The 23,715-nt window shown below is 36.7% G+C and overlaps 1 protein-coding gene across 1 annotated transcript in view; it reads right to left on the bottom strand.

Moving 5' to 3' along the window:
• Positions 1–16,701, bottom strand: part of LOC121994987 (midasin-like) — a 62,680-nt gene extending 45,979 nt beyond the window's left edge. The window contains exons 1-21 of the mRNA XM_042548853.1: positions 16,477–16,701; positions 16,092–16,396; positions 15,270–15,354; positions 9,807–10,081; positions 9,521–9,721; positions 9,281–9,444; positions 8,019–8,128; positions 7,821–7,940; positions 6,584–6,662; positions 5,031–5,153; positions 4,864–4,957; positions 4,680–4,776; positions 4,469–4,603; positions 4,338–4,394; positions 4,083–4,259; positions 3,872–3,997; positions 2,064–3,794; positions 1,032–1,099; positions 762–957; positions 517–618; positions 110–415 (exon numbers count right to left, since the gene is read on the bottom strand). Of these exons, the coding sequence (XP_042404787.1) occupies positions 110–415; positions 517–618; positions 762–957; positions 1,032–1,099; positions 2,064–3,794; positions 3,872–3,997; positions 4,083–4,259; positions 4,338–4,394; positions 4,469–4,603; positions 4,680–4,776; positions 4,864–4,957; positions 5,031–5,153; positions 6,584–6,662; positions 7,821–7,940; positions 8,019–8,128; positions 9,281–9,444; positions 9,521–9,721; positions 9,807–10,081; positions 15,270–15,354; positions 16,092–16,396; positions 16,477–16,581 (4,656 nt within the window). The 5' untranslated portion in view covers positions 16,582–16,701. The remainder of the gene's footprint in view (positions 1–109; positions 416–516; positions 619–761; positions 958–1,031; positions 1,100–2,063; positions 3,795–3,871; positions 3,998–4,082; positions 4,260–4,337; positions 4,395–4,468; positions 4,604–4,679; positions 4,777–4,863; positions 4,958–5,030; positions 5,154–6,583; positions 6,663–7,820; positions 7,941–8,018; positions 8,129–9,280; positions 9,445–9,520; positions 9,722–9,806; positions 10,082–15,269; positions 15,355–16,091; positions 16,397–16,476) is intronic.
• Between the last annotated feature and the right edge of the window lie 7,014 nt (positions 16,702–23,715).

The following is a 23,715-nucleotide window of genomic DNA, read 5'->3' as shown; positions in this document are numbered from 1 at the left end:
TGCATTAATCACCTCAAGCAAGTCAATTAGTATGAGATTTCAATATGTTGATCCCAAACATGCATAACTGTTATAGACGAAAAAATAGTTCTAATCAGAAAATACCTACCAATTTCCTTTCAGGTTCTAAAACACTATTCAAGCGCTCAAGAACACTATCGTCTGCTAAGGAAATCTCATCAACCAGAAAAAGATCACCATTCTTCATTGCTTGCACAAGGGGACCATCCTGCCAAAGGAATATGGTCTGCCATTTCTGATGGAGATGTATCAGATCACTATTCAATTGCTGAAACACTTTGAGATCTTGTTGCCTAATAACTGTGTGCAAAGGTATATTTTGCTTATAGGTATTCACAAGTTCATTTAGGATAGTGATAGTCGATGAAGCTTTTGTAATGTCAGTGGAAAGTTCCTGCATGAACTCGACATTCACAATAGACAATTGGCATTCAAGGAAAAATATATAACTAAGATATGAAATAAGAGGCAATAAAAGAATTTCAAAATGCATACTTCTCTAGAGAAGAAATTAAAGAATCTCGATGCATTGATCTGCTCAATTAGCTGTATGAATAGGTTGGACATTTTCGAACGATCTCGTACAGGATAGAATCCCTGAACACAGAAACAAGATCAGAGAAATATGCCAAGCAACAAGTATCTATCACTATATAATTGGTTGAAGAAAAAACATGAGCATGCAGATAAATGTACAAAAAGAAGGGTGGGGTTCAAATGTAGAGAGAGCACAAACAGACCCCAATGAAGTCAGAAGTTTCTGTATATTGATGGCAATTCAAGATATGCAACTTCTCCTTCAAATAAACACTCAACAATTGGCATACTGTTGTTTTCCCACCACCAGTTTCACCAATCAGGAGAACAGGCTCACGCAATCTATAACAGCGTTCAACAAGAAAAAATAACCTCTTCATACTATTGGTCCATGTGATACTGCAACAAAGAAACCACAGATAAGAAGAGAAACTACAAAACTAATTGAACATCAAGACTTGGTGAAGACTAACTTTCCAAAGTTTTGGTTTGAACAATTTTGTTCAATGGATTTGAGAGAACTTTGATCTTGATTTGCCTCCTGCAACTCCAATAAAGTTAACTATCAATTATTACATCAGCATCAAAATGAGTAAAAAAGGCACAATAAAAAGATAGATAGGAATTTGTACTCATTGGTGTGATTTCTTTAAACACTAATGATTTCATATTGGATATACACTTATCAAGAATTTAAAATGTTGATCTAAGTTGATCTTGATGACCTTAGAGACCGATAGATCCCATGTATGACGCAACCATAAAGATGATAGAAGTCAAAAAAAAATGTCACTCATATCATCAAGTACACAACATTCCAAGCGGGCATCCCAGAAAAGGTGGTCCATCAACCACCAATCTCTTGCACCAGCAAATCTCAACCATAGATATATTTCCCAAACTAACTAAGTTTCAAGAAAAATGAAACATTAAAAAATTAAAACACAAAAAATAAAAAATAGCGTAACAATTTCCATATAAATGAATAAAGGAAAAGCTATCATCTAACGTTCAACAATCTAAGAAAACACTTTGAGACCGACAAACAATCTTTCTTGGAGAATTCCCTTTCACGAAGATTCATTTACCAAAGTAGTTCAAGTGCATTCACTAAGCCGGATCCTTCTAATAACTTATTCAAAGAAATACCCAAATTCACCTTCCTGCCATATGCTCATAAGAAGATTGCAACATAAACCTTTTCTTCTTGCTCATCAAATCAAAAGAAAAAGTTCCTAGTAAAGAGTATAGACAACTGAAAAAATGGATAAAGAAAGTCAGAATATATGCAAGCAACCAACACTCTCAGCACATAGAACAATAACAAAGAACCAATTGCAGGTAGTATGAAAAATGGATATTATGCCAGCATAAATAATATAGACAGTGAAGGGCAAAGAAAAGTGAAAATGCAGCTATAGATGACCAAAACATAGCACAAATAAACTATACAACGAAAAACAAAGAGAACCATTTTAACAAAGCCTAGGTAGTGTATGGCATACCATATACAAGTTATCCACATTGAGTTTCACACGAAGGTGGCACTCCAAAGCTTCTCGAACCACGACTTTCTCATTTTCATCTCTCAATCTTTCAGCGAGAAGAAAATAACCATCCTTTGCCAAATCTTCATAGGACATTCCGAACATCCTAAACCGGTTTGCCCATCGAAACAAATCACGGGGAGTAATAAAGCCATGCTTCCCGGCAAAGATTTTACTGTGTTGCCGATGCAACTGTAACTCCTTCATAACTTCAACCATTTTTGAAGCATAGCTTGGAGGAATTTTGCACCTCAACTCCAAAATCATAGAAAGTTCATCTTCGGGAATTTCATCAACATGTATCTCTAAGAATCGATTACGGAAAGCTCGAGATAGCATTTTCCGTCCTCCATATAATGTAGGTGGATTTTGAGTTGCAAATAGCATAAAATTAGGATGTGCACGAATAGTTTCTTGAAGTTCAGGTATGAAAAGTTCTCTGTTGTCATCCAACAATCTATTTAAGGCTTCCAATACATCAGATGGAGCAAGATTCAGCTCATCCAAGACAATCCAGTAACCAAGGCGCACTGCTTTCACTAATACACCTTCTTGGAATAGCAACCTTCCTTGGGAATCAGTGATATAGGTGCCAAAGTATTCCTGCAAATCAGTATGCTCGTGATTGTTGATACGCACAAACTCATGACCAGTAACAGAAGCAAGATAATGTACAAGGCTAGTCTTCCCACTAGAGGTTGGGCCCTGTAAAAGAACAGGAAATTTTTTTATATAAACTGCCCGTGCAATGTTCTTTAGATTTTCCTTAACACTTCTAGTGAGAACATAATCATCCAAAAACCCAACTGAGCTGGAGAAATAGGCATCAAAAGGAACATCTTTGGGTAAACTTCCACCTAGGATATAAGAAACTATCATGCTGTGCATTACTTTCGCGCTGGGACAATCTAACAGAGTAAGAAAGAACATGCAAAATCCATCATAAAGAGCTTTTTGGATGCCAAAGGTTTTTGCTGCTGTTTTAAAATATTCCAGAGCACGTGCAAGAGACCTCAAACTGAATTGTGGCTTCTGATTAGCCCCATCTTGCAACCTCTCCTCTGATTCTCGTTTGGCAGTTTTGTAAAAATGAACAATCCTATTAGAAAATCCACTATCAGGATCCATCTCGTCCATGTATCGCCTAACAAAAAGAGTCAGATCATTTTCGTCCAGAATATCATCTACAAAATACTCAGTAAATCTACTTCTTAAAGAATATGGCAATTCACGCTTTCCAGTATCTGTTGCCGGATTCATGCAAGCAAATAACCGGAAGGATGGATGACGATCTATGTAATCAATATCACCCCTTTCAGCCAGACAAAGCGTACCCTTCTCACTATCCAGGACTCCAGTAATTCTCTGCAATGTCTCTGGAGGAGCAAGGTTAATCTCATCAAGTAAAATCCAATAGCCGTTCCTTAAAGCAGTTATAAAAGCTCCCTCGACAAATTTAAAGTAGACACCCGAAGAAGTTCCGATTTGCTTCTGAGCAGCTTTAAGTCTCGAAGAAAATGTTCCCCACTCATGAAGAACTTCTGTCAAAGGTCTCTTCCTCTTCGAGCCACAAGATGATGGAGCACGCTGAATGACGTAGTCGACAGACTGTTGACATGCACATAGCAACTTCTTCCATTTTTTTTCAACAGCATATATTTCAAGATGGCGAAGTAGAGATTCATTTTCCTATTAAAAATATCCAAGTTAATCAACTGGTTGTACAATAATCAAGCTATGAACTTAAAGTGAAATATTTTGAAAACCTTCTCAGAGAAAGTTCTACAGAATAATTCCTTGAACTCTTGGTAAAGAGGTATACAAATTGAGCGTGCATCAGCAGGCTTATATCCCCCTAAAAGATCAGCAATGTCACTTTGCTGGCTAAGATTCTGCATAAAACTTTGTTTTGATTAAAATCACAGTAAAAAATACAATGATGAGAATAAAATAATTTAATCAAATTATTTGTCAGACCAAGACAGTGAGTTGTTGCCCAAGTCTCATTGCAAGATTCTGCACAAGAGTTGTCTTTCCAGTCCCAGTTTCTCCAACTAGAAGAACAGGCTCATTGTACTTCACAGAGGATGCAACCCTCTCGAGAGCATGCAGGGAACTGCGAATACCAACAAAGGGTCTACCAGGTGGCAAATTCTGCACACAAAAAAATTAATATTAACTATCACAATAAGTAAGATAATTAGAGGGAAAACTGAGTTCTTTTGATCTAACTGGAATCTGAGTAAACGGGAGAGCAACTCTTCCAACTTGCAGATGAGACCTACAACTCTGAGATAAATTGCACATGTAAGCAATGAAATGGACCATAAACATGACCTTCATTGATGTAAAATAAGACAAACCTGGATAACAGGCTTGTTAGGAGGATAATCATGTTCTGTCTCTGGCAAGGGAACACCCCACACCTTGGCAATTTCTCTCATCATTAACAATTTTTTTGGTGAACAGGGGAGGTATGCAACAAATGTCTCAACAGCCTGCATCACATTCAAGTTCTGTAAAACTTAAGGAAATCTATATCTTACCACAAAAAATATATAGAACAAACAAAACCTCATGATAAATAGCTTGGCAATCAGTAACTGAAATTGGAAAACCAGAAACACTGATAGCCAAATCTGAGATTCTCTTACACCATTTCAAAAGATCCCTAAAAAGGTCAGACAAAAAGGTGAGTTGAAAACTGACAGTGTTTCCACAATTTCTGAGGAACTCAGAAAGCCACAGAACAACACACCTCAATGAAAACCTAGATACAGCGCCAGATGAACCCCCACAAGCATGGGCTCCCACTTGGTTGGAAGAATGAGAGTTTATTATTACGAAAGTATCTGCAGAAATTAGATCATATAATGTAGCCAACTCAAGTATATACAAACAATCAAACATAACAAAAAACCATACCCATAAGCCTTGAGGTAAGTGGATTTAAATTTGGATACCAAGCATTTACAATCTCGGTCATGTCTCCACTGTTAGGAATTTTAACTAACACTTTCCTCCATAAAGTACAAAAGGAGAGCCTTCCTGCAAAATTACATATAGAGTTTGTAATTTGTACAACTATACATTCTTGATAATTCCACTACTGAATTTGCCTTTGATGACTAAATGACAACATCCACAAAACAACAAAAAAGGCAACACGGTGCATGAAGCTTCTAGCCATGTGGGATTCCAAAGAAGGATCTATTGTATGCAGCTTCACCCTACATTGCATAAGGCAGTTTTCGCTAGGCAGCAACTTTACTGTTGCACCAAAGCTCCCCTTCATAACATCGGCAAAAAAAGAATTATGAAAAATATTTGGGTAAAATGTGAAAGGAGAAACTCAAAACATGTGAAATAAATAGAATGGAGAGTAGAAAGAACACTAGTGGTACATCTATATTAAACAGAGATTTTGTTGACACAATGGTGGGAGATTAAGAATCTGATGAAGCCAATTCCTTATTTCAACAATACATTTGTAGTGGAAGGGTTTTGAAAGTTAAAGATCAGGTGGAGAGGATGATGAAGTTGCTGATGAAGAGAAACAGATTCAGGTTGAGATGGTGAAAAGGCTAAGATATAAGGCAAAATCTCTAAAAATATGTGACAATAATAAAGACTAATATGAAGGAACATTCAATGACTACACATTTAAGTCGTGGGTGACACAAGAGTGGATCGAGGGGTATGTTTCCCTTGACATCAAAGAATTAGATTGTTGAGAATAAAGACAGAAAATTTGTGGTTGTACTTATCAGACACATGAAATAATAAAAGATTAATAAGATAAAAAGTGGTAAGAAGAGATTTGCATCCTTGGTCACAGAGACACAGGAACATTTTTAAGAATGTTGATACCACAAGAAATTAGTTTCAAGTCCACATTAGTGGATAAAAACAATAAGCAATAAGTCAAAAAGAAGACAACAATAATCTGCCTATTAGAGTTGGGAGCATAGAGCAAACATACATAATGGAACTGTTGTAGTTGAGAAGGCTAGAATTTAAATCATTTGTTTGGAATTGTTGAGGCATATGGGATATGTCAAAAAACAATCAAAAAAACCCTTTTCTACCATATCTAGACAAGAAAAACAGTCTATTTCTTCCAACTGTTGAATTTGATGGAGATTTTAGCGAGAGGATAAAGTATGCACTATGCAGGAAGCATTGGCAGCACAGTGATCCCAATCTCTGGCTATAGCTTTGAAAAGATGGAATGTTATAATGGGTTAACTCAAAGTAAATCACCGCTAGTTGATAACTGAAAGACATAAATTTGTCAAATTGATACAAAGACAATTTTACTTTATTTATATCCACATACAGGACATTTTAACACGATAATATAACAAATTTCCACATGTCCACCATTTTTTTAGAAACTAAATTGTAAAGTATATTGGGCATTTTTGCAACATATCATATTCTAAAGCATTCATTAGAAGGCCTTATTCCTACTTTACCTTCAATCTCATGTGAAACTTCATGCTTCAAGGTTGATATTGTGGCAAACATACGGAAGTTTTCACTGACATCAATTTCCTGCGCCACACATCAATAGCTAGTGAACAAAGTAGCATGTCCATGAGTCATACTTTAGACAAGGAAGAAATTGGTGAAAGGAGCTTAAAAGTCATAAATGTGAACGTTGACACTATTGGGAAAGTGGAAGGTGTTATGTGACATATATTCTACTAATCCAATTACCACTCCTACCTCTGAGAACCAAAACCATATCTCTTGATAGTTGATAGTAAACTCCAGTTGAATAACATCTACATATATGATGAGGAAAGAGAAGCCTATTAAATTTGCGAGATCCTAGAGATACACAGAAAAGACACTGATGGTTGGCCAGATATGCAACACACCCCAATATTCACTTTCCTTGGAATTTTGAACTGGCAGCTGAACCAATAGTTATTTGTTCCAACATGATAATATAAGGTCAAAAAATCAGGAGGGTAGAGTTATCTTGCCAAGCACCTGCCTTTGGCATCTTACAACAAAAAAAGAGGTAGCTGTTCCCCTTCATGGGGAGGGCACTGTGAACCTGGATTATTTTATTGCAAGAACCAGACAATCTCAAGCACTTCTGTCAAGCTAAAAGTTAATCCTGAAGTTGCACACAAACTATGCAAGGCAACAGATACATCTCTTACAAAGAATCTATGCAAGTGAAAATATATCCAGAAATATGATTTCTTAACCTTACCCACCATTAACAAGACCCTCAAGTTGACCCAGGGAAATATACAAAGCTTAGTGAGGTACGTCAGGGTTGCAACAAACAAGAAGGAAAATGATTAACAGGCAATGCAATTCTCGGTAACGGATAGATTAGGCTACCTAAATTAAGGTCAGGCAATGCAATTCTTGGCAAGGGATACATTAGGCTACCTAAATTAAGGACAGGCAAGTATTTCAAGTAGTACAGCATGTGATTAACTGGTTATACATGTTATATATCTAAATCTCAATTCCCAAATGAAAATTCAATGTCTCTTATAGTAAAATGCCCTTCCTGTTACCAACTGCAAATTAAGGTAATTTATCAATGGTGAAATCAATGGTTTGTAAACCACAGATCGCATTAGGCCAGGGTGTTTTACATTCAAGACAGACATGGCAATATAACCTTGAATAATATGAATACTTAATCAGTTGACCACTTATATACACAAGTATTAGAGAAATTACCTCCCCACGACCAGTAACAAAAATATTTGAACCTTCTAGCAAGGGCAATATGATTGACTGCACCTCAATAGATGCTTTGTCTATGTCTTCAAACACGACCCAATATCCTTTTGAAATGGCCTATCAAAAATGAATTAAAGAATGTAAAATCTACAAAAAAAAACATTCGAAGCTTCTACCTTAAAAGGTTAAACAAACCTGTGTAAGTGAACCAGGATGCCATCTAAATTCACCAGGTTGGTTCGAACAAACATAGTTCCCAATCAACATTTTGCTATCCATTTCATCAGCCATGTGAATGAACAAAACTAAAGCCAATAACAGAATACAGAGTTATTCAATAATAAACACAAATTCACAAAAGAAAATACAAGTAGTGAAAAATTGGATCAGTAAATTATTACAACTAGGAAACAAATGGTACGTTAGATTTTCTTTGAATTTTTAAACAAATAAATCATTGGCATCACTTAACCCATCACCCCATTTGCGTATTAATATGAAAATTCATTAGAAAGCAAGGGACCAGAGCTCTAATTTGTCAAAGCATGTAGGAAAATCAATGAGTATGTTTGATTAAAGTTCCTTTTAGAAACAATTATAATGACAAACCCTTTCAAGTACCAGTAGATGAGGCACATGATTTATCCCAATGATGCATCAGGTGGTATTATAACTAGAATTTGATTTTGTGACACATGGTTATGGGCCCAATTCCATTCTAATCCATGCCCTACACCGATCATTAAGAACACTCCAGCAGTCTTCGTCCTTGATTCTCACAGCCCCACTACTTGGTAAAATTTTCACTTTATTTGTTTACTATATAGACTATAGCAATTAGTCTTTCATAGTAAAATTTTCACAAAGTGTGCCAAAACATATTAGCACAATAACATACTCAATGGCACATTCAGCACCAGCAACACAATAGATACTTAATGGCACATTCAGCAACAGTGACACACTAGATACTTTATGGCACATTAGCACTGGAAAAACAAGCGCAATTATCAAGTGCTGATCAATATCTAACTTCAATAATTTACCATAATGGTAAGTTTTGGTGGATCCACCCAGCACAGCAAGAGATTTAAACATTGCAATTGGCACAATCATTTGATGTCAATACAAACCGAGCTTAGATACTATTCAAAACAAGATAATCCAGCACAGCAAGAGATTTAAACATTGCAATTGGCACAATCATTTGATGGCTAGTGAAACTTATAACATGGAAAACAATGTCATGAACACCCCATGGATTAAATAAAAAGGAAGTATCCTTAACAAGGTATGTAGAGGAATTTTTACATGGTAGACGAGTAAAGTAAATGACAGAATCCTAAAAGTCATATATGGAACAGATCCACCTGAAATTTTTATATATGATATAATACATCTAAAGAACTGACTAAAGCACTATTTTGCATGGGAACTAGAAGAACAACAAAATGTACCTTGATTCCCACTGATCTCTGCCAACATATTAATAATAGCTGTTTTTCCAGAACCAGCAGGACCATGCAGAAGTATGGGCCATCTTTGACCCACCGCCATTAATATCATCTCAAAACTTCTTCTAATCGTAGAAGTCATGACAAATGGCTTACCAGGCACAACACTGGAAACAAGCCCACCTGTTAATCATGAGAAAGTACAGGCTTGGTAAAACAAAAAGGAGAATTCTTTAAACATACCGCAAAACCTTGTGTCGAACATCCTTTATTCCAGACTCAATCTTAAGCAAATTAGTAGATGAAACTAGACTATGATAGTCAAAGTCAAAAAATTGACTAAAATTATCAATTCCAACTGAGAACCTTTCTTGATCTTCCTCGACTAATTGGAGATAAAATCCAGCCTTTTCCAATGAGGTATCCTGGCAGAATTCCTCAAACCTACACACATTGTTCATAATATTATGTAGCAAAGTAACATGTTAACTATCAATTGTAAATGTGAAAATAGTTTAATGTGACTCACCGAAGTAAACAGGCAAAAGCTTCATCTGAACCCAAGCCAAAATCTTCAGTAGCTCTATCACTTATTTTAAGAGAAGTAGAGAGAATTTGAATTCCACACCATCTTATGTCCAATATATTTATCAGGCGTCTTGGAGCAAGGCTAGCCCCAACATTTGATGTTTGTTGCATAAGGTCTAAAAAGCAGGTCCAATCCCATAAGCCAGAAAATATTTGTGGCTCCATTATTAAAAAACGGTAAGTTAACCGAATTACATCAAGAAGATGCTTTTCACCCTGGGATAAAACAGACGATCATGAATCATAAGATCAAATTATAGGTCATATCAGGCTATAAGGCAAAAAGAAAACATATTAGTCACAGTATAGAAATGATGAAGAATCAAACTTGTAGGTAACAAGCAATGACAATGAGATTGATGTTCAAGAATTCCAAGATGCACAAACTGAGAAAATAAATGTAAAAAATCCATTGAACAAGCAAAACATAAACTTCATATATAACAGAGGAAGAAATATAATAATCATGTAAAACATACTAAGCAGGAAAATACGAGTACAACCATAGCAACAAACTAAAAATACATTTTAGAATAAAAATACTGACGAGAATATTTCCTTTCATGTGTGTTCATAATGTAATTGACAAAGTGAGAAACACATGACAGAATCTAGAGGTGTTGACCTGCTTGCACCATAATACAAAAATTCAAGTAAAGACAATTGTAATTAACAAATATCATGAGCCTCAATAAGCAACCACATAATTCCTTGAGCGTCTATGTGGCTTTCAGTATATCTGTAAGTCACTGTAGCATGTGAGCATGCTATCTAGCATAGAATTCTTTTAGCAGTACTAAGAATGAAAACATTGTCTCTTGCAATTGTAAAAAACAAGTAGATAAAAAACAATTTTTACTACAAAATTGAATTTTCAGCTTTCCTTTCCATAATGTGCATAGATTTAAACAAATTTTAACACTGTTTCAACCTTTTTCATTCAGTCTTGGGACTGCCATCAGCATTTACTTCCAGACTACCTGTGTGTATGAACATTCATGTGTATACACACACACATATGCAATTAATTAATTTAAACGTAGTCCCAGCAGTAACCAACATCAATCAAACAAGCTGTACAATAATTTAACGTTTTCAGAAGTAATATGCAGAAATGATCTCAGATCTCACTAGTGTGTTACATTGCAATGTCTGTCGTCCTGATGAAAAATAAAGAATGACATTGTGCAAATATAGTTTAAAAAGCTAAGAATGTGAAAACAATGTAACATTTATTTGATTATTTCTAAACATTTTTCATACTTTTCCAATATTTGATTTTTTTTTTCCATTACTCTCTTTTTCTATATTGACTAAAATTAAAATTAATTTTTTGATTAAAATCTGGTCCTCACAAATTTTATTTTCAACTTTAGTTGCTATTGCCACAACTTAGTGAGCTACAAATAGGATAATTTTTCAATATTTTAGTATTCAGTTTCTTTCTGATTGTTGATTAACTATCCAATGAGAGTATGTAAACCAAATAATGAGTTTAAAGAAAATTCATAACCGTCATGCAGATCGGCATGAGAAGCATACCATTTTGCCTACTGCCTAGCAAACAGAACAGGTATATACCAACAATACCATCTTCCTCGTCTATTGAGAAAATGAGCTTCCTAAGTGGTCAGGTAGATATTTTGATGTATTTCACATAAGGTATGAGTTAGCTTTTACTTGTATTTCCATATTTCTGATGTGTGCATCAAGTTTGAATGAACTTGTCAAAGTAAACACAAAACTAAAGGAGTGAGTTGACTCGACGGGATTGAGGCACTTTGTGCCGCCCAAATGGTAGAAGACGAAGACCTACAATGTGTTGGAGCTATGGAAGAGATTCTATGACACTGGGCGAGGAGCATTGAGTGGTTGCAAATGTGACCGTGGAGAATGTGTGTTTAATGGCTGAGAGGCTTGGTGCGAGGTGAACTCAAAAGGCATGGAGAATTAGATAGCATGGAGTAAAGCTCGAGAGATTGGTGCATCCAATAAACTATAGGCCAATTGCTAGGTGCACACTTGGGTGACACAAAATGAGGTGGACTTGAAAGGCATAGAGGATCAATGACATGGAATATAATCTTGAGGATGATTGTCCCAAACTGAAGAAAAAGCACAAGGAGAAGCCTCAAAAACCGACGTCCTCAACACGCAAGAGTCTAAAGGCTACATGGGATGATTCTTCATCCTCCGAGTCAGAAGTCGAAGCCTTCTCAGGAGTAGCACTGATGGTCAATCATCTCTTTGAAAATGACTCGGACTCAGAGATGAGCATAGATGAAGGGGGAGGATCATCAGAAGAAGAAGAACGTTGCGATGAAGGGGGAGCATCACCAAGTGAGGTAAGTAAGGTACGTAATCTCACCCCTACTCAGTCTTTTCAATTCATCAAAGTGCTGACGAAAGATCTTGCAAAATTAGAAAAAGAAAATGCTGAATTGAAATTGAACCTAGCAAAAGCATGTCCACTAGAAATGTATGATAATCTAAAATTAGAAAATGAAAAATTAAAAGTTGAAATTGATAAATTGAAAAATAATGATGCATACATTAATAAATTCCCAAAATCTAAACTAAGAATTTATGGAAAATTAAATTGGTATATTAGAAAACATCAAGGACAACTTAGGAAAGTTCCTATAAACTATGTACCCCTAAGTTTTTGAATAACCCAATAGGAAGGAATCTATACTAGATTCCAAAATCTTTGCTAGATTAAAATTTTTATAAGTTAAGAGCTTTCAGCGAGAAAATTAAACATTAAGATTTCTTTATGAGGCTTTGACTAGAAAGTGGTTGTTGCTCCAATAACCAAGAAGGCCTAGTATCTCGCCACTGCCTGGAAGCCGAATATAGAAATGAAATGTTTAAATTTCTAATAAAGCATTAAAATTAAAAAATAGATAATGCTTTGAAAAGTTTTTAAACATCTTCCTGAAAATTCTTCAAAAATATTTTTATATCTAGAAAAATGTTTCTTGCTTGAAATTTTTACTTAGAAAAATTCTCTTCTAAAAGTGATTTTTTTTAAAATTATCTAAGCTAAGTTTTCTGAAAATAATATTAAATTTTCACTTAGCAAATTTTTCAATTAACTTAGAAAATTTTTTGGGACTTTAGAAATGACTTAGTATACTAAAAGTTTTTGCTGTGATCAAAGGGGGAGAGTAGTAACAAGTTTAGGGGGAGTAACAAGTTTAGGGGGAGTTAGGAAAATTAAAATTACTATGTTGCAAATTTTTAACTTATGTTGCAAATTTTATTGTAATTTTTGTGCTTAAAATGTTAGTTTAGTAATTTTCTTAAAATTACTATTTGTTTTTACCCTAACTTGAACTTGGGTTGATGCACATCAAATAGGGGGAGATTGTTGGACCTCGTGGTTGTTTTGATGTGATCAATCAAGTTAGTTAGGTCCTGTTTGTATTTGATCCCTGTGTCTAAGTGTGCAGGAGCTTAGGAGCGCAGGAAGTTGAGCGGAAGACGCAGCTAGCGAGAAGGACGGCACGGGAAGGGAGCCGACGGGTTCGGTGCGTCCGAAGGACGAGAGAGCTGCGGAAGAGTACACCAGTGGGCGAGAAGAACATGCGCGAAGCTCGAGGGGCGTAAAGCCGGGACGAAAGACTGCTCGAGGAGGAGGTCGGGAATTGGGCTCGGGTGAGCCCTATTCCGGTTGGCTGCAATCACCCAAGCGAGCAGAACCAAAGTAAGTCAACCGGGAAGTTGACTTGACAAGTGTTCAGTCGACCGGAAGCCATGATCGGTCGACCGAACCCCTATCATCAGAAGTCAGTCGGTGGTGACACGTCAGCAGCCACGTCAACAACCAACCGTTGGTTGATCGGTCAATCGAATCTTCTGATCGGTCGACCGAGCCGGAGATAAACTAGAGACTTAGTCGAGTATGCTAATCGAACCAGCTCAGGGAGAGACCGTTGGCTGACCGAACAATAGGATCGGTCAACCGAACGCAGGCTCGATCCACACAGACTACATCTGGACGGAAGGTTGGGCAAGTACGCAGGTTCGGTCGACCGAACCTGGGGATCGGTCGACCGATCCCTCTCGAGTCAAATCCTGATCCAGAAGATCAGGTGAAATGGATAAGTCTTGAAACCCCTATATAAAGGGGTCTCGAACAGCTATTCGGATCAACGAAAATCGATTCTGCATTTCATTTCCAAGTAACGTGTAAGAGCTTTCAAAGTGTAAAAGGCTTCTCCGCCTTCAGAGAAGGAGACTCTGTTAGTGCACCTGTTCAACCGCCTTGGATTAACAACCATCTCGGTTGTAACCAAGTCAATTCATTGAGCCCCTTTTCTTTTCTATCATTGTTACTTTACTTTATTGTTGCTTTTATTTTGAGTTGAAAGTTTTGAGGAGGGTACTTTTGTTTGCAGGCAATTCACCCCCCCTCTTGCCGGCCCCGCTACACCAACATCTTCTTCCCTCCACATTGAGACCAAGAGATTGCCCTCTTCCCTCCATATCAAACCAGCAAGACAAGGTCAAATGATCTGTTCCTTTGTGTTGGGATAGTCTTCACTTTGCCTTACTCATCTGTACTCCTCATGAAGGATGGTAATATGCGCCAAATAATTGAGATTAATTACCCAACTTTTTAAGTGATATTTTAGGTACCTGACTATGCTTAATAATAAGGTTTGACTGAGTTAGCTTTATAACAAAATTATGTGTAGTTACTCATTTAAGTAGAATATTTACATATATCTACTCGGTCAAGTATCCATTTATCATCCAAAGCAGTTAAATAAAGGGGTTCAAGAAGCATATATTTAAACGAGTATGGCTTCTAGTACTGCTAGAAAATGTAAGTACCTAACCTGTTCTCATCCTTACGCCTATTAAGGTTTCACACAACCATATTTCTTATTTCCCTACCTCTACTACCATTAAGGCTCGACATAAGGGGTGATACTGGAATTGACATGATTGACAAGGCAGTGAGGCACTGCTGCATCTTGTTTTAATTGAGGGGCAATTCTCTGGCTTCCATTGAGACTTTAAGCCCTGGTTTTAAATTCACACCAGAAGAACTAACACTGAGTTTGTTGCTAACATAGAAATCACAATAAAACTGCATAGGAGATAAATAGGTGTCATTTCCATTGTACTTTGCTAGCAAGGGATCAGAAAAAGATCCCTCAAATTCTGCAACTGAAGTAATAAGAATATTAATAGAAAACATCCCGAACAACCAAAAAAAAGTGCTTAATAAACTGAAAGGCAGACAAAAAGCAAGTGTAGTTGCTGATGTATTTGGTTCAAAACCTGTCTTGAAAAACAAAAGTGGGGCTTGATGGACTCCTCCATGATATCTCTTAAAAATAGAAAAATGTGTTCAAAGATTCTGTAGCTTGAGAAAAATAAATAACAGTACCTTGTCAGTTATCTGGGAATCAAAACCCACCAACTCGAGCCGTGCAAAGGGTTGGGGAGAAAATCTGAAATAATTTATGATGCACCTACAAATGTGGAAAATACATGCTAAATACAATAAAGGTAGATCACGGAAGATAACTGATAATAACAAGAAGTTGAAATATATACCAAGTTCAGCCAATCAATAAAAGAAAGAAAGAAAAAAGTAAAACAAGAAAGTAGTATAACGTATGATACACAATCAGATATTGTAGAAGGGAAGATCTCCTTATCTTGAAACCAATGCTCCATTTTTACTATAGAAAAAACCAACAAAATTCACACTTTATTACTCAAACTTCAGGGATCAAATAAACCCAACGCATTTATTTTCTGATTACTTATTCTCAACTTTCATAATATTTTTCTTAATTTTGGTGAAAACCAAACATATGCCATGTAGAAACTAAAAATAAAATTTATTATATAATTATGTCAAGAAGTTAACAACATATGTTTTCCTTTTTGTCAATTTCCAAATTCCTTCTTTTTGGATAAATAAAAGTGAAACAGAAAACAGGGAAATTTTTCACATGTCAATCAGGATATCAATGACTGCTCTCTGCAAAAATTAGAAATTCAGCTCGTATGGAAATGATAAAAACCATATGGTCCCGATATGTACAACCCTCACAGATGTAAATCCAATTTTTGAAAAAAAAACATTTTCTACAAAGTCAGAAAAAAGTTACATTGAGCATTGAAAATGATGAAGTGAGCCGGAAAAAAAAATTGCATTGGGCAACGAAGATGATGAAATGTACTGAAAACGCGCAATTACCTGAGAAAGAATGGTGCCAAATCTAGTGCCCGGCACAAGGCCAATGAAGCCATCTCGTGGAGACGCAAGCCCCTCCCTCTTTCCATATAAAAATCTATCACGCGAGTGTCATCTTCTCCAATGTCATCCGATTCCTCGTCAGACATCGATATCAAGCTAGGGACGCTACCAAGCTTTGTCACGGCCCTGTCTACTATCAGACGGCAGAGCGGGCGGAAGCATCCGACTATTGGAATAGTATAGTTAGGGTGAAGGAACGGCTCCGCGATCGCCTCTGCAATATCTTCCGCGGTGACAGCACCGACCTGAAAAATTCCAAATAATTAACATTACTGCGCAACCTAATAATTGAAATCGGAGAGAGGAGGACTCGAAGACGGCTCACCTTCTGGGAGAGAGCAAGGAGCTTGCGGTCGGAGCGGAGACCGGAACAGCGAGCAAGAAGGCGCTTCAGGGAAGATTCGCAGGAAAACTTACCGTCGTACGACATGTGGACTGGGCTACGAAGGTACCGATGAGAGAAGTGACGGGAAAGGAGGGAGCGGAGACGTTACCGAAGAGAGGTGATGAAGTATGAGAACGGAGCGACGCGAGAGCGGAAGAAGAATTCTGTTGTTTTTAAAGCCGAGACGTTTAGGGTTTTAGGAAAAAGTTAATAAACGAAATTTAGTTCTGATTCTATTTTTTAAATTTTTTTTTTTTAAATTATCCAGTAGATTATCATTTCAAATATCTACAGCTCAAATCCAATGATGATGAATTTATAAAAATTTTAAACGTTTTTTTTTATTTATTCTGATGACTAATGAGAAATCTTTGTGAGATCGAATAAATTACCTCAACTCATCCAACATGATTAATCATTTATATTTATTATTATTATTATTAAAAAATCATTAGTCATAAAAACATTGAAATATTATAATATTATAATCCCAAAAAAATTAAAATAAGAATTGATTTACTTCCAGTTACCTCAGTCATACAAAACAGATTGAAATATTATAATAGTAAATTTTAAAATAACAATTCATTGATTTTGAAAAAAATATATATAAATGAAATAACTTATTTTAACTATTTTGTAATATTTGTACAAAATAAAAAGGGTCATGGGAGGCCAGTTCATATTTTCTAATCCGTAAAGTACAGATTAGAAGATGAAGCATTTGGTAAAAAATGATGGTCTCACGTGTAAAATAAATGAGGATTGTTACTATCTATTAATGATGGAAAATGATTCATCCTCTAATCCATATTTTATAGGCCAATACAGATCAAAGGATTCATGTTCTATGGGATGCTATTCTGTTTCAAATAGTACAATATTCTCATATTTTTCACTTGTTCAAGTTAAAATACATATTCTTGTCTTTTTATTATTGAATTGATTTTCCAGTTACATTTGATATTTCATTTGTTTATCTTTAGTTCTTAAAAAAATATTAAAATAACAAATAATTAAATTTACTTATAAAATAAATATTCTTTTACTTGTATTCTTCTAAATTTTCTATTAGTGGTGGAAGACTCGGAAAATTTTCTTGTAGCTACAATTACACATGCCCTTGGTTAATTAGGGACCCTCTATGGACATTATTCATGCTAAGCTAATAACGACATGAAAACTTCTTTGGACTTCACTTTAATGTGAAATGTGAATTCGCATTCAAGCCAATCCCTTCTAGGTTATATTAGAGTCCTCGTTCCTCACAAAACATATAAAAGAATTTAAAATTTAGATCAATTAATTCTGAAAATGATTGATTTTGATCTAGAAATTTTTTTCATTGATCATAAAAATAAATTCAGAAAGTATAAATGAGTCATGATATATAATCCAGTATCACGAGTAATTTGATCACCATGAACATATGATATGTATTATGAAAAATTCGAATTCCCATTGCATATAAACTCGTCTTACCTTTTACCTCTTACCCTCGGGAAAACAAATCAAGGAAACAATATTTGAATGAGTTAATACAGTGCTTAAATTAAAGGCCTCTTTGGATGTAAGCTATTTTGAATCTCATGTCTTTATCATGAGCTTGCAGCCGCCACAACTCACAAGTGAGATTCACACCTTGAATGGTCAGGCTACAAAGTCATTGGTACATTGACTTAATGGTTAGAAACGAAAACAAAATCATTTCACACAATTTTAGAAGAAAAACAAAAAAATACATGGACGGATTTTGAATCCATCCACATTTTTTTTATAATGGATAAACAAAGTATAGGATCTCGATTTATATGTAAGTTATCCCTTTTCTCATCCTCAAATTTGAATAAATAGGATATAAACAAGCACCTTCACACGAGAATGATAGATTTGGCATACATTTTTTTTATATGGTGGATGTTATATTTAAGAAGTGTCATGAGGCAGTCATCTTATGATTTATATTTATTTATTAGATAAATAAAGTTTCATTAATTGAGTGCACATTATCAATGTATATGATTGGATGTTAAACTCATTTACTGAAAGTTTGCAATACGATTCATAGCACGTGAGAACTTGTGATTGGATCACAACTAGTGAGTGTCTCTACCTGTGTAATTATGAAAGTATTGAAATATTTCCTAGTCAATAAATTAATGTATTAGGATACTATCAATTCTTTAAGACTAGCACAGGTTATACTCATTGGTCTAACCAAACAGTTGTTACTCATTAGCTGAAGACATTAGGATGTCGAAAGTTAAACATGGGTACTAGTTATGATAACTAGCTTATTAGAGTAACCAACTATAAGAATTCATATGGTTCTCTACATATATAGATATGTCTGTGAAGTTTTTATTACAGCTCGAGTGTAAATTTCCTTCGACTTGACTATTTAAGCCACATTAATCATGGAGACTTATACTTTGACATCTTAAGCAAAGCGTCTCATTAAGATGAGGACATTGGGTATAAGTCAAAGTTGTTGGATCATAGAGTTCGATAGGGGGGGTGAATATCGATTTAAAAATTTCGAGATGCGCAGCGAAAAAAGTGAACAACCAATAATAATGCTAACATAAGAACCTTTTACTTGGTTTGGAGCCTGTGTCGACTCCTACTCCAAGACCTGCACACAAGGGTGCTTTCGATAGGCAATTCACTAGCAATTCAAAGAATATTACAACAGTAATTACAATTGCTTTTTAAAATAAAAGTATACCGACGAAAACACGGAATGAAAAAGAAGAGCTTGTCGTCGGAAGAGCGTCGCAATGTCGCAGGAGCACATAAAAGCAGTTCTTGAGTTGTCTCTGGCTCCAGCCTTGACCCTCCTTATATATGAGGTTCGGGGCGCCTGGAACCTTCAAGACGCCCTGGATGTGACGTAGCTGAGTCAATCAGTGAGGTAAATATATAATATATATATATATATATATATATATCCTGCAAAACAAAGTGTTAGCACAGTTCAAGTTTAACAAGTAGAGTATTAATTAGATTCCGTCTCTCCGAGACCGGAATCTAGTCAAGATCTCGACTTAGAGTTCCGAAATGGTTCTAAGTCGGATTGACGCCTAAGTTCCCTTCTTGGAAACGCGTCCTCACAGTCACTCCCCTCCAGTGACTTACCTTCACTTACTTGTCAGACGTCCGATCAGCCCTTCGACCCATCTGGGCTTCATGCCAACTATCCGGTCGACCCGTCAACCTAGCTGGACTTCGTGCCAAACGTCCGGTTAGCCCGTCCACCCGTTTGGACTTCGTGCCAACTATCCGGTCGGCCTGTCGACCTAGCTGGACTTCGTGCCAGACATCAGGTCAGCCCGTCGACCTCCTGCACACTCGATCAGAGTGTTAGATAACAACGAAACTAAGTTAACATGTTTGTCATTCATCAAAACTTGAGTTAGACCGTTAGTGTTATCCGCATCAACAATCTCCCCCTTTTTGATGCAATGACAACCTGGTTAAGTTAGTGATAATTATGCATGTAAGAAACAAGCATAAGGTTGTTAAGTTTTTTAATTGTATTCTGTTTTTGTTTGTTTAACTTCTAACTTAACCACCTAATTCTTCCCCTTTGGCATTCATCAAAATAACATAGAACAGCAAGGTAACTTTAAAAAACGCAAGGTAAATGAAATTTAGAGATGTAAGTCAAATTATTTTAGGGGAGTATACAATAATGACTTAAGTTAAAAAAAAAATAGCCGCTATTAATTTTTTAACAAGATAATTTACAATTTTAACTTCATCTTTCAAAAAGAGTTTTGTAGTTTGGAAACATAATTTGCAAAAATATTAGGGTTAAGTTCAATTTTCAAGTCAAGTTTTTAAACTAAGTAAAATAAATTTAAATCTAACTTTGTAATCATTTAGATAAATTTTCAAAAATATGTTTTGAAAACCAAATATAATTTTCAAAACTGAAGAATCCAATTTTCAAAGTCAACTTTTTAAGACTAAGTTTGGAAGGTTTAAATCAGAAACCAAGTTTAGAAGGTGTCATTTTCAAGATTAAATTTGAAATGTTTAAAATAAAGCACATTTTCAACATTTTCAAGAAAGATAATTTTAACTTTAAAAATTAATGTTGAAAACTAATTTTGAAATTTTTAAACACTTAGTTTTGACTTTTTTTAAAAAGAAAATATTTTGTAAAAAGTAATTTAAAATAAGTAGAAAAATAATTAACCTCCCCCTGAACCTGACATTAAAAAATATGTCTAACCAGTTAGCTACTTACTGACTATCCAGCGGATAATAGCTTTCACTTGGTTAGTCAAGTTAAGTCTAAGCATCAAGTAATGTTTGACTAAACTGAATGACTTAACTTGATTAATATCTGTTTGGTATTTAACGCTCGGACTTATGTCGATGCTCTGAAATAAGCATCTTAAGTCAAGGTAATTCGCCTATGCATCTCACCCCTTTCTATGTTTGGCAATCACAAACAAAGGAATCCTAGGGTTTTGGTGAGGTGCTCAAGTACTATTCCTAGGGAAACATGTTTTCTAAGGGATTATTCTAGTCTAAGGCTAAAACTGTTTTGAAATTCTAAAATTAAGAAATTTTGAAAACATAAAACCATTTTACCTTAGAATTTAAAAATTACCATTTTTGAAAATAATTTTTAAAATTCCTAATATATGAAACAAATCAAAATCAATTATTTTCAAAGTTGAGATATACCTAAGTAGGTGTAACCCAGAATATCATAAGTCAATGTCAAAGTCAAGGTACAATGATCATAATAAAATATACATAGTGATCAGGAAGTCTATCAAGATGAGGATGGAGGTGGTCCGGGTGGTCCGGAACCTAAGGAACGGAACATCTCAATCAGCTCAGTGTGACGGGGTCCGGGCATCCTCTCAGGAACTGGACAAATTGCGTTGAAGGTCAGAAATATCTTGTTTCACGTCTCGTCTCAAATCGGAGACCTCCTGATGAAAGCTCGTCATGGATAGCTCAAGTCCAGCAACTCGATCGCCTAGAGTGCGAGGGGCAGGACGAGGTGCTCGGCCTGGATGTGGAGGTGGTACAGGGGTCGGAGCACCCTCGCCAAATAACAAGACCATAAACTCATCATGCTCTGCCTCCTCCTGGGCATCTGGGTCTGGCTGATGTTGTGCCCCCCTCCGCCAAGACATGGCACCATCATCATCTACATGGACACCTGCTAAAGAGAAGCTCCTAGGTCCTATGATGTCGAACTCAGTCATGGCCCGAACATTACCTCGGGTAACGTTAATATGTAAGTGGGTGAAATATGTCGTCAAAATATGACAATACTGTTGATACAGTCTGACCTGGCTGTTGTTTTGATGTTGACACTAATTTAAGTTTGTATCAGATATTGATTAAATTCAGAATGACTACTGATCGAGGTTGATCAGTTGGGAGGGAAAGTCCTGGTGAGTGAAGTCAGGCAATGGAAATCCAGATGGGTGAAGACATCTGGTGAAAAGTCCAAGCAGGGAGCTTGGCACGGGAAAAGTCCAAGTATGGTGACTTGGCACGGAATGGTCAGAGAGGGCTCGATAGCTCGTTCTCTGGACCGGACGAAATCGGAGAGGGCTCGGTAGCTCGTTCTCTAGACCGGACTAGGTCAGAGAGGGCTCGGTAGCTCGTTCTCCGGATTAGGTCAGAGAGGGACCTAAGTGGACATTCCATGACGCATTGGATCGGTCGGTAGACCGATCCAGTGACACAAGAATCAGTGGATCGGTCGGCAGACCGATCCAGTGAAACTGAGTTCCACGGATCGGTCTGATGACCGATCAGATGACACTCAGTAGCACACTGAGTGCAATCTGATCGGTCAGGGAGACCGATCAGGAGAAAAGCCCGCAGAAGAGAGAAAGAGGTGGATCGGTCTGTGGACCGATCCACACTCAATCTGATCGGTCACTACGACCGATCAGAATGGCCTCAGACCGATCAGACTATTGCCTGATCGGTCCAAGGCACGGTGATCGGTCTGGTGACCGATCCACACACTCTGAATTGTTCGCTGTATCAGCGATTCCTTCACTGCTTTTGATATATCTCATTCATTTATGTGATGTAATCCTCTGTGCTGTTAGCTTTTGAGTTTGCAGGTTAACAGGTATCATTCTGAGCCTAATTTCAAATTAAGTTCATAAGAGGAATGCGACAAATGGTCTTTCTGCTGATTTCAGCGGCGCATGGTGCATTTCAGGCATCAACGGATCTGTGATCCGCCGCGATCCGCTTGACTCCGGGATTGGTTTGAGCTCGGAAGACGCGTCGGTGTTGATGTGATATCATTGGTGTGAGTTCGAGAACCGAGAGAAGGAGGAAAGGATTGGCTACAACGGCGATTTTTGATTTGGACCGGATCTGTAAAGAGATCAGTTTGAGAAGCGATAAAACAACGAGAGGGGAACAAGAACAATAACAAGAAAGCTTGAAAGAAAAGTCTGTGCTGTTGTGCGAAGTTCTTGAGCTCTCGAGTGAACTGCGATCTCTGTTCTGCTACTGATCCTCGCGTGGTTGTAAGCATTTTTATTCTCCTTTGCCACCGAGCTTCTGTAAGTCTCGTGCTTTAACTTAGATATTTCTTGAGGCTTTGTGGGAAGGTTACTCCACCTAGAAGGAGGATCTTTAGCCGGAATTCTTCCGGGGTGCGATCTACCGAAGATCAAGGAGTCGTCCACCTTACGGACACGCCGAGGAGTAGGGGCAAGTTATCCCCGAACCTCGTAAATCTGTGTATCAGTGTTTGTGTGCTGGTTTTCGTTTTGTTTTAGTTTGCTTATTCCGCTGCGCTAACTAGTTTCTGTGTAGAACTCTCTGCTTAAGTTTTTAAAGAGGCTATTCACCCCCCCTCTAGCCATCTAAGATCCCAACAAATACGGCATATGAACTCGAGCGCTGGTGATATATCCAGCTGAGTAGATAATGGTCTAAAAGATGTGTAGACTAATATCTATATCTAATCTATGGCAAAGAGTATACAAGAGAAAGGAATGAAATGGACGCATCATCGCTATGTCGCGAGTGGATAGTGGTAAGATGCATAAAACTAAAACCCTTGCATAATCATGAACTCGAAGGCCTACTGACCTAAACATAGTCACCGTGGGTACACGCTCCCCTCCGAAAAAATACGAGTAAATCGTATCCAGAGTAATGTGTGAGTAG

This window comes from Zingiber officinale, chromosome 6A (genome assembly GCF_018446385.1).
Source record: "Zingiber officinale cultivar Zhangliang chromosome 6A, Zo_v1.1, whole genome shotgun sequence".
Lineage (NCBI taxonomy): Eukaryota > Viridiplantae > Streptophyta > Magnoliopsida > Zingiberales > Zingiberaceae > Zingiber > Zingiber officinale.
Note: the sequence above shows the minus strand (reverse complement) of the source record. Positions and strands in the feature narration are given on the sequence as shown.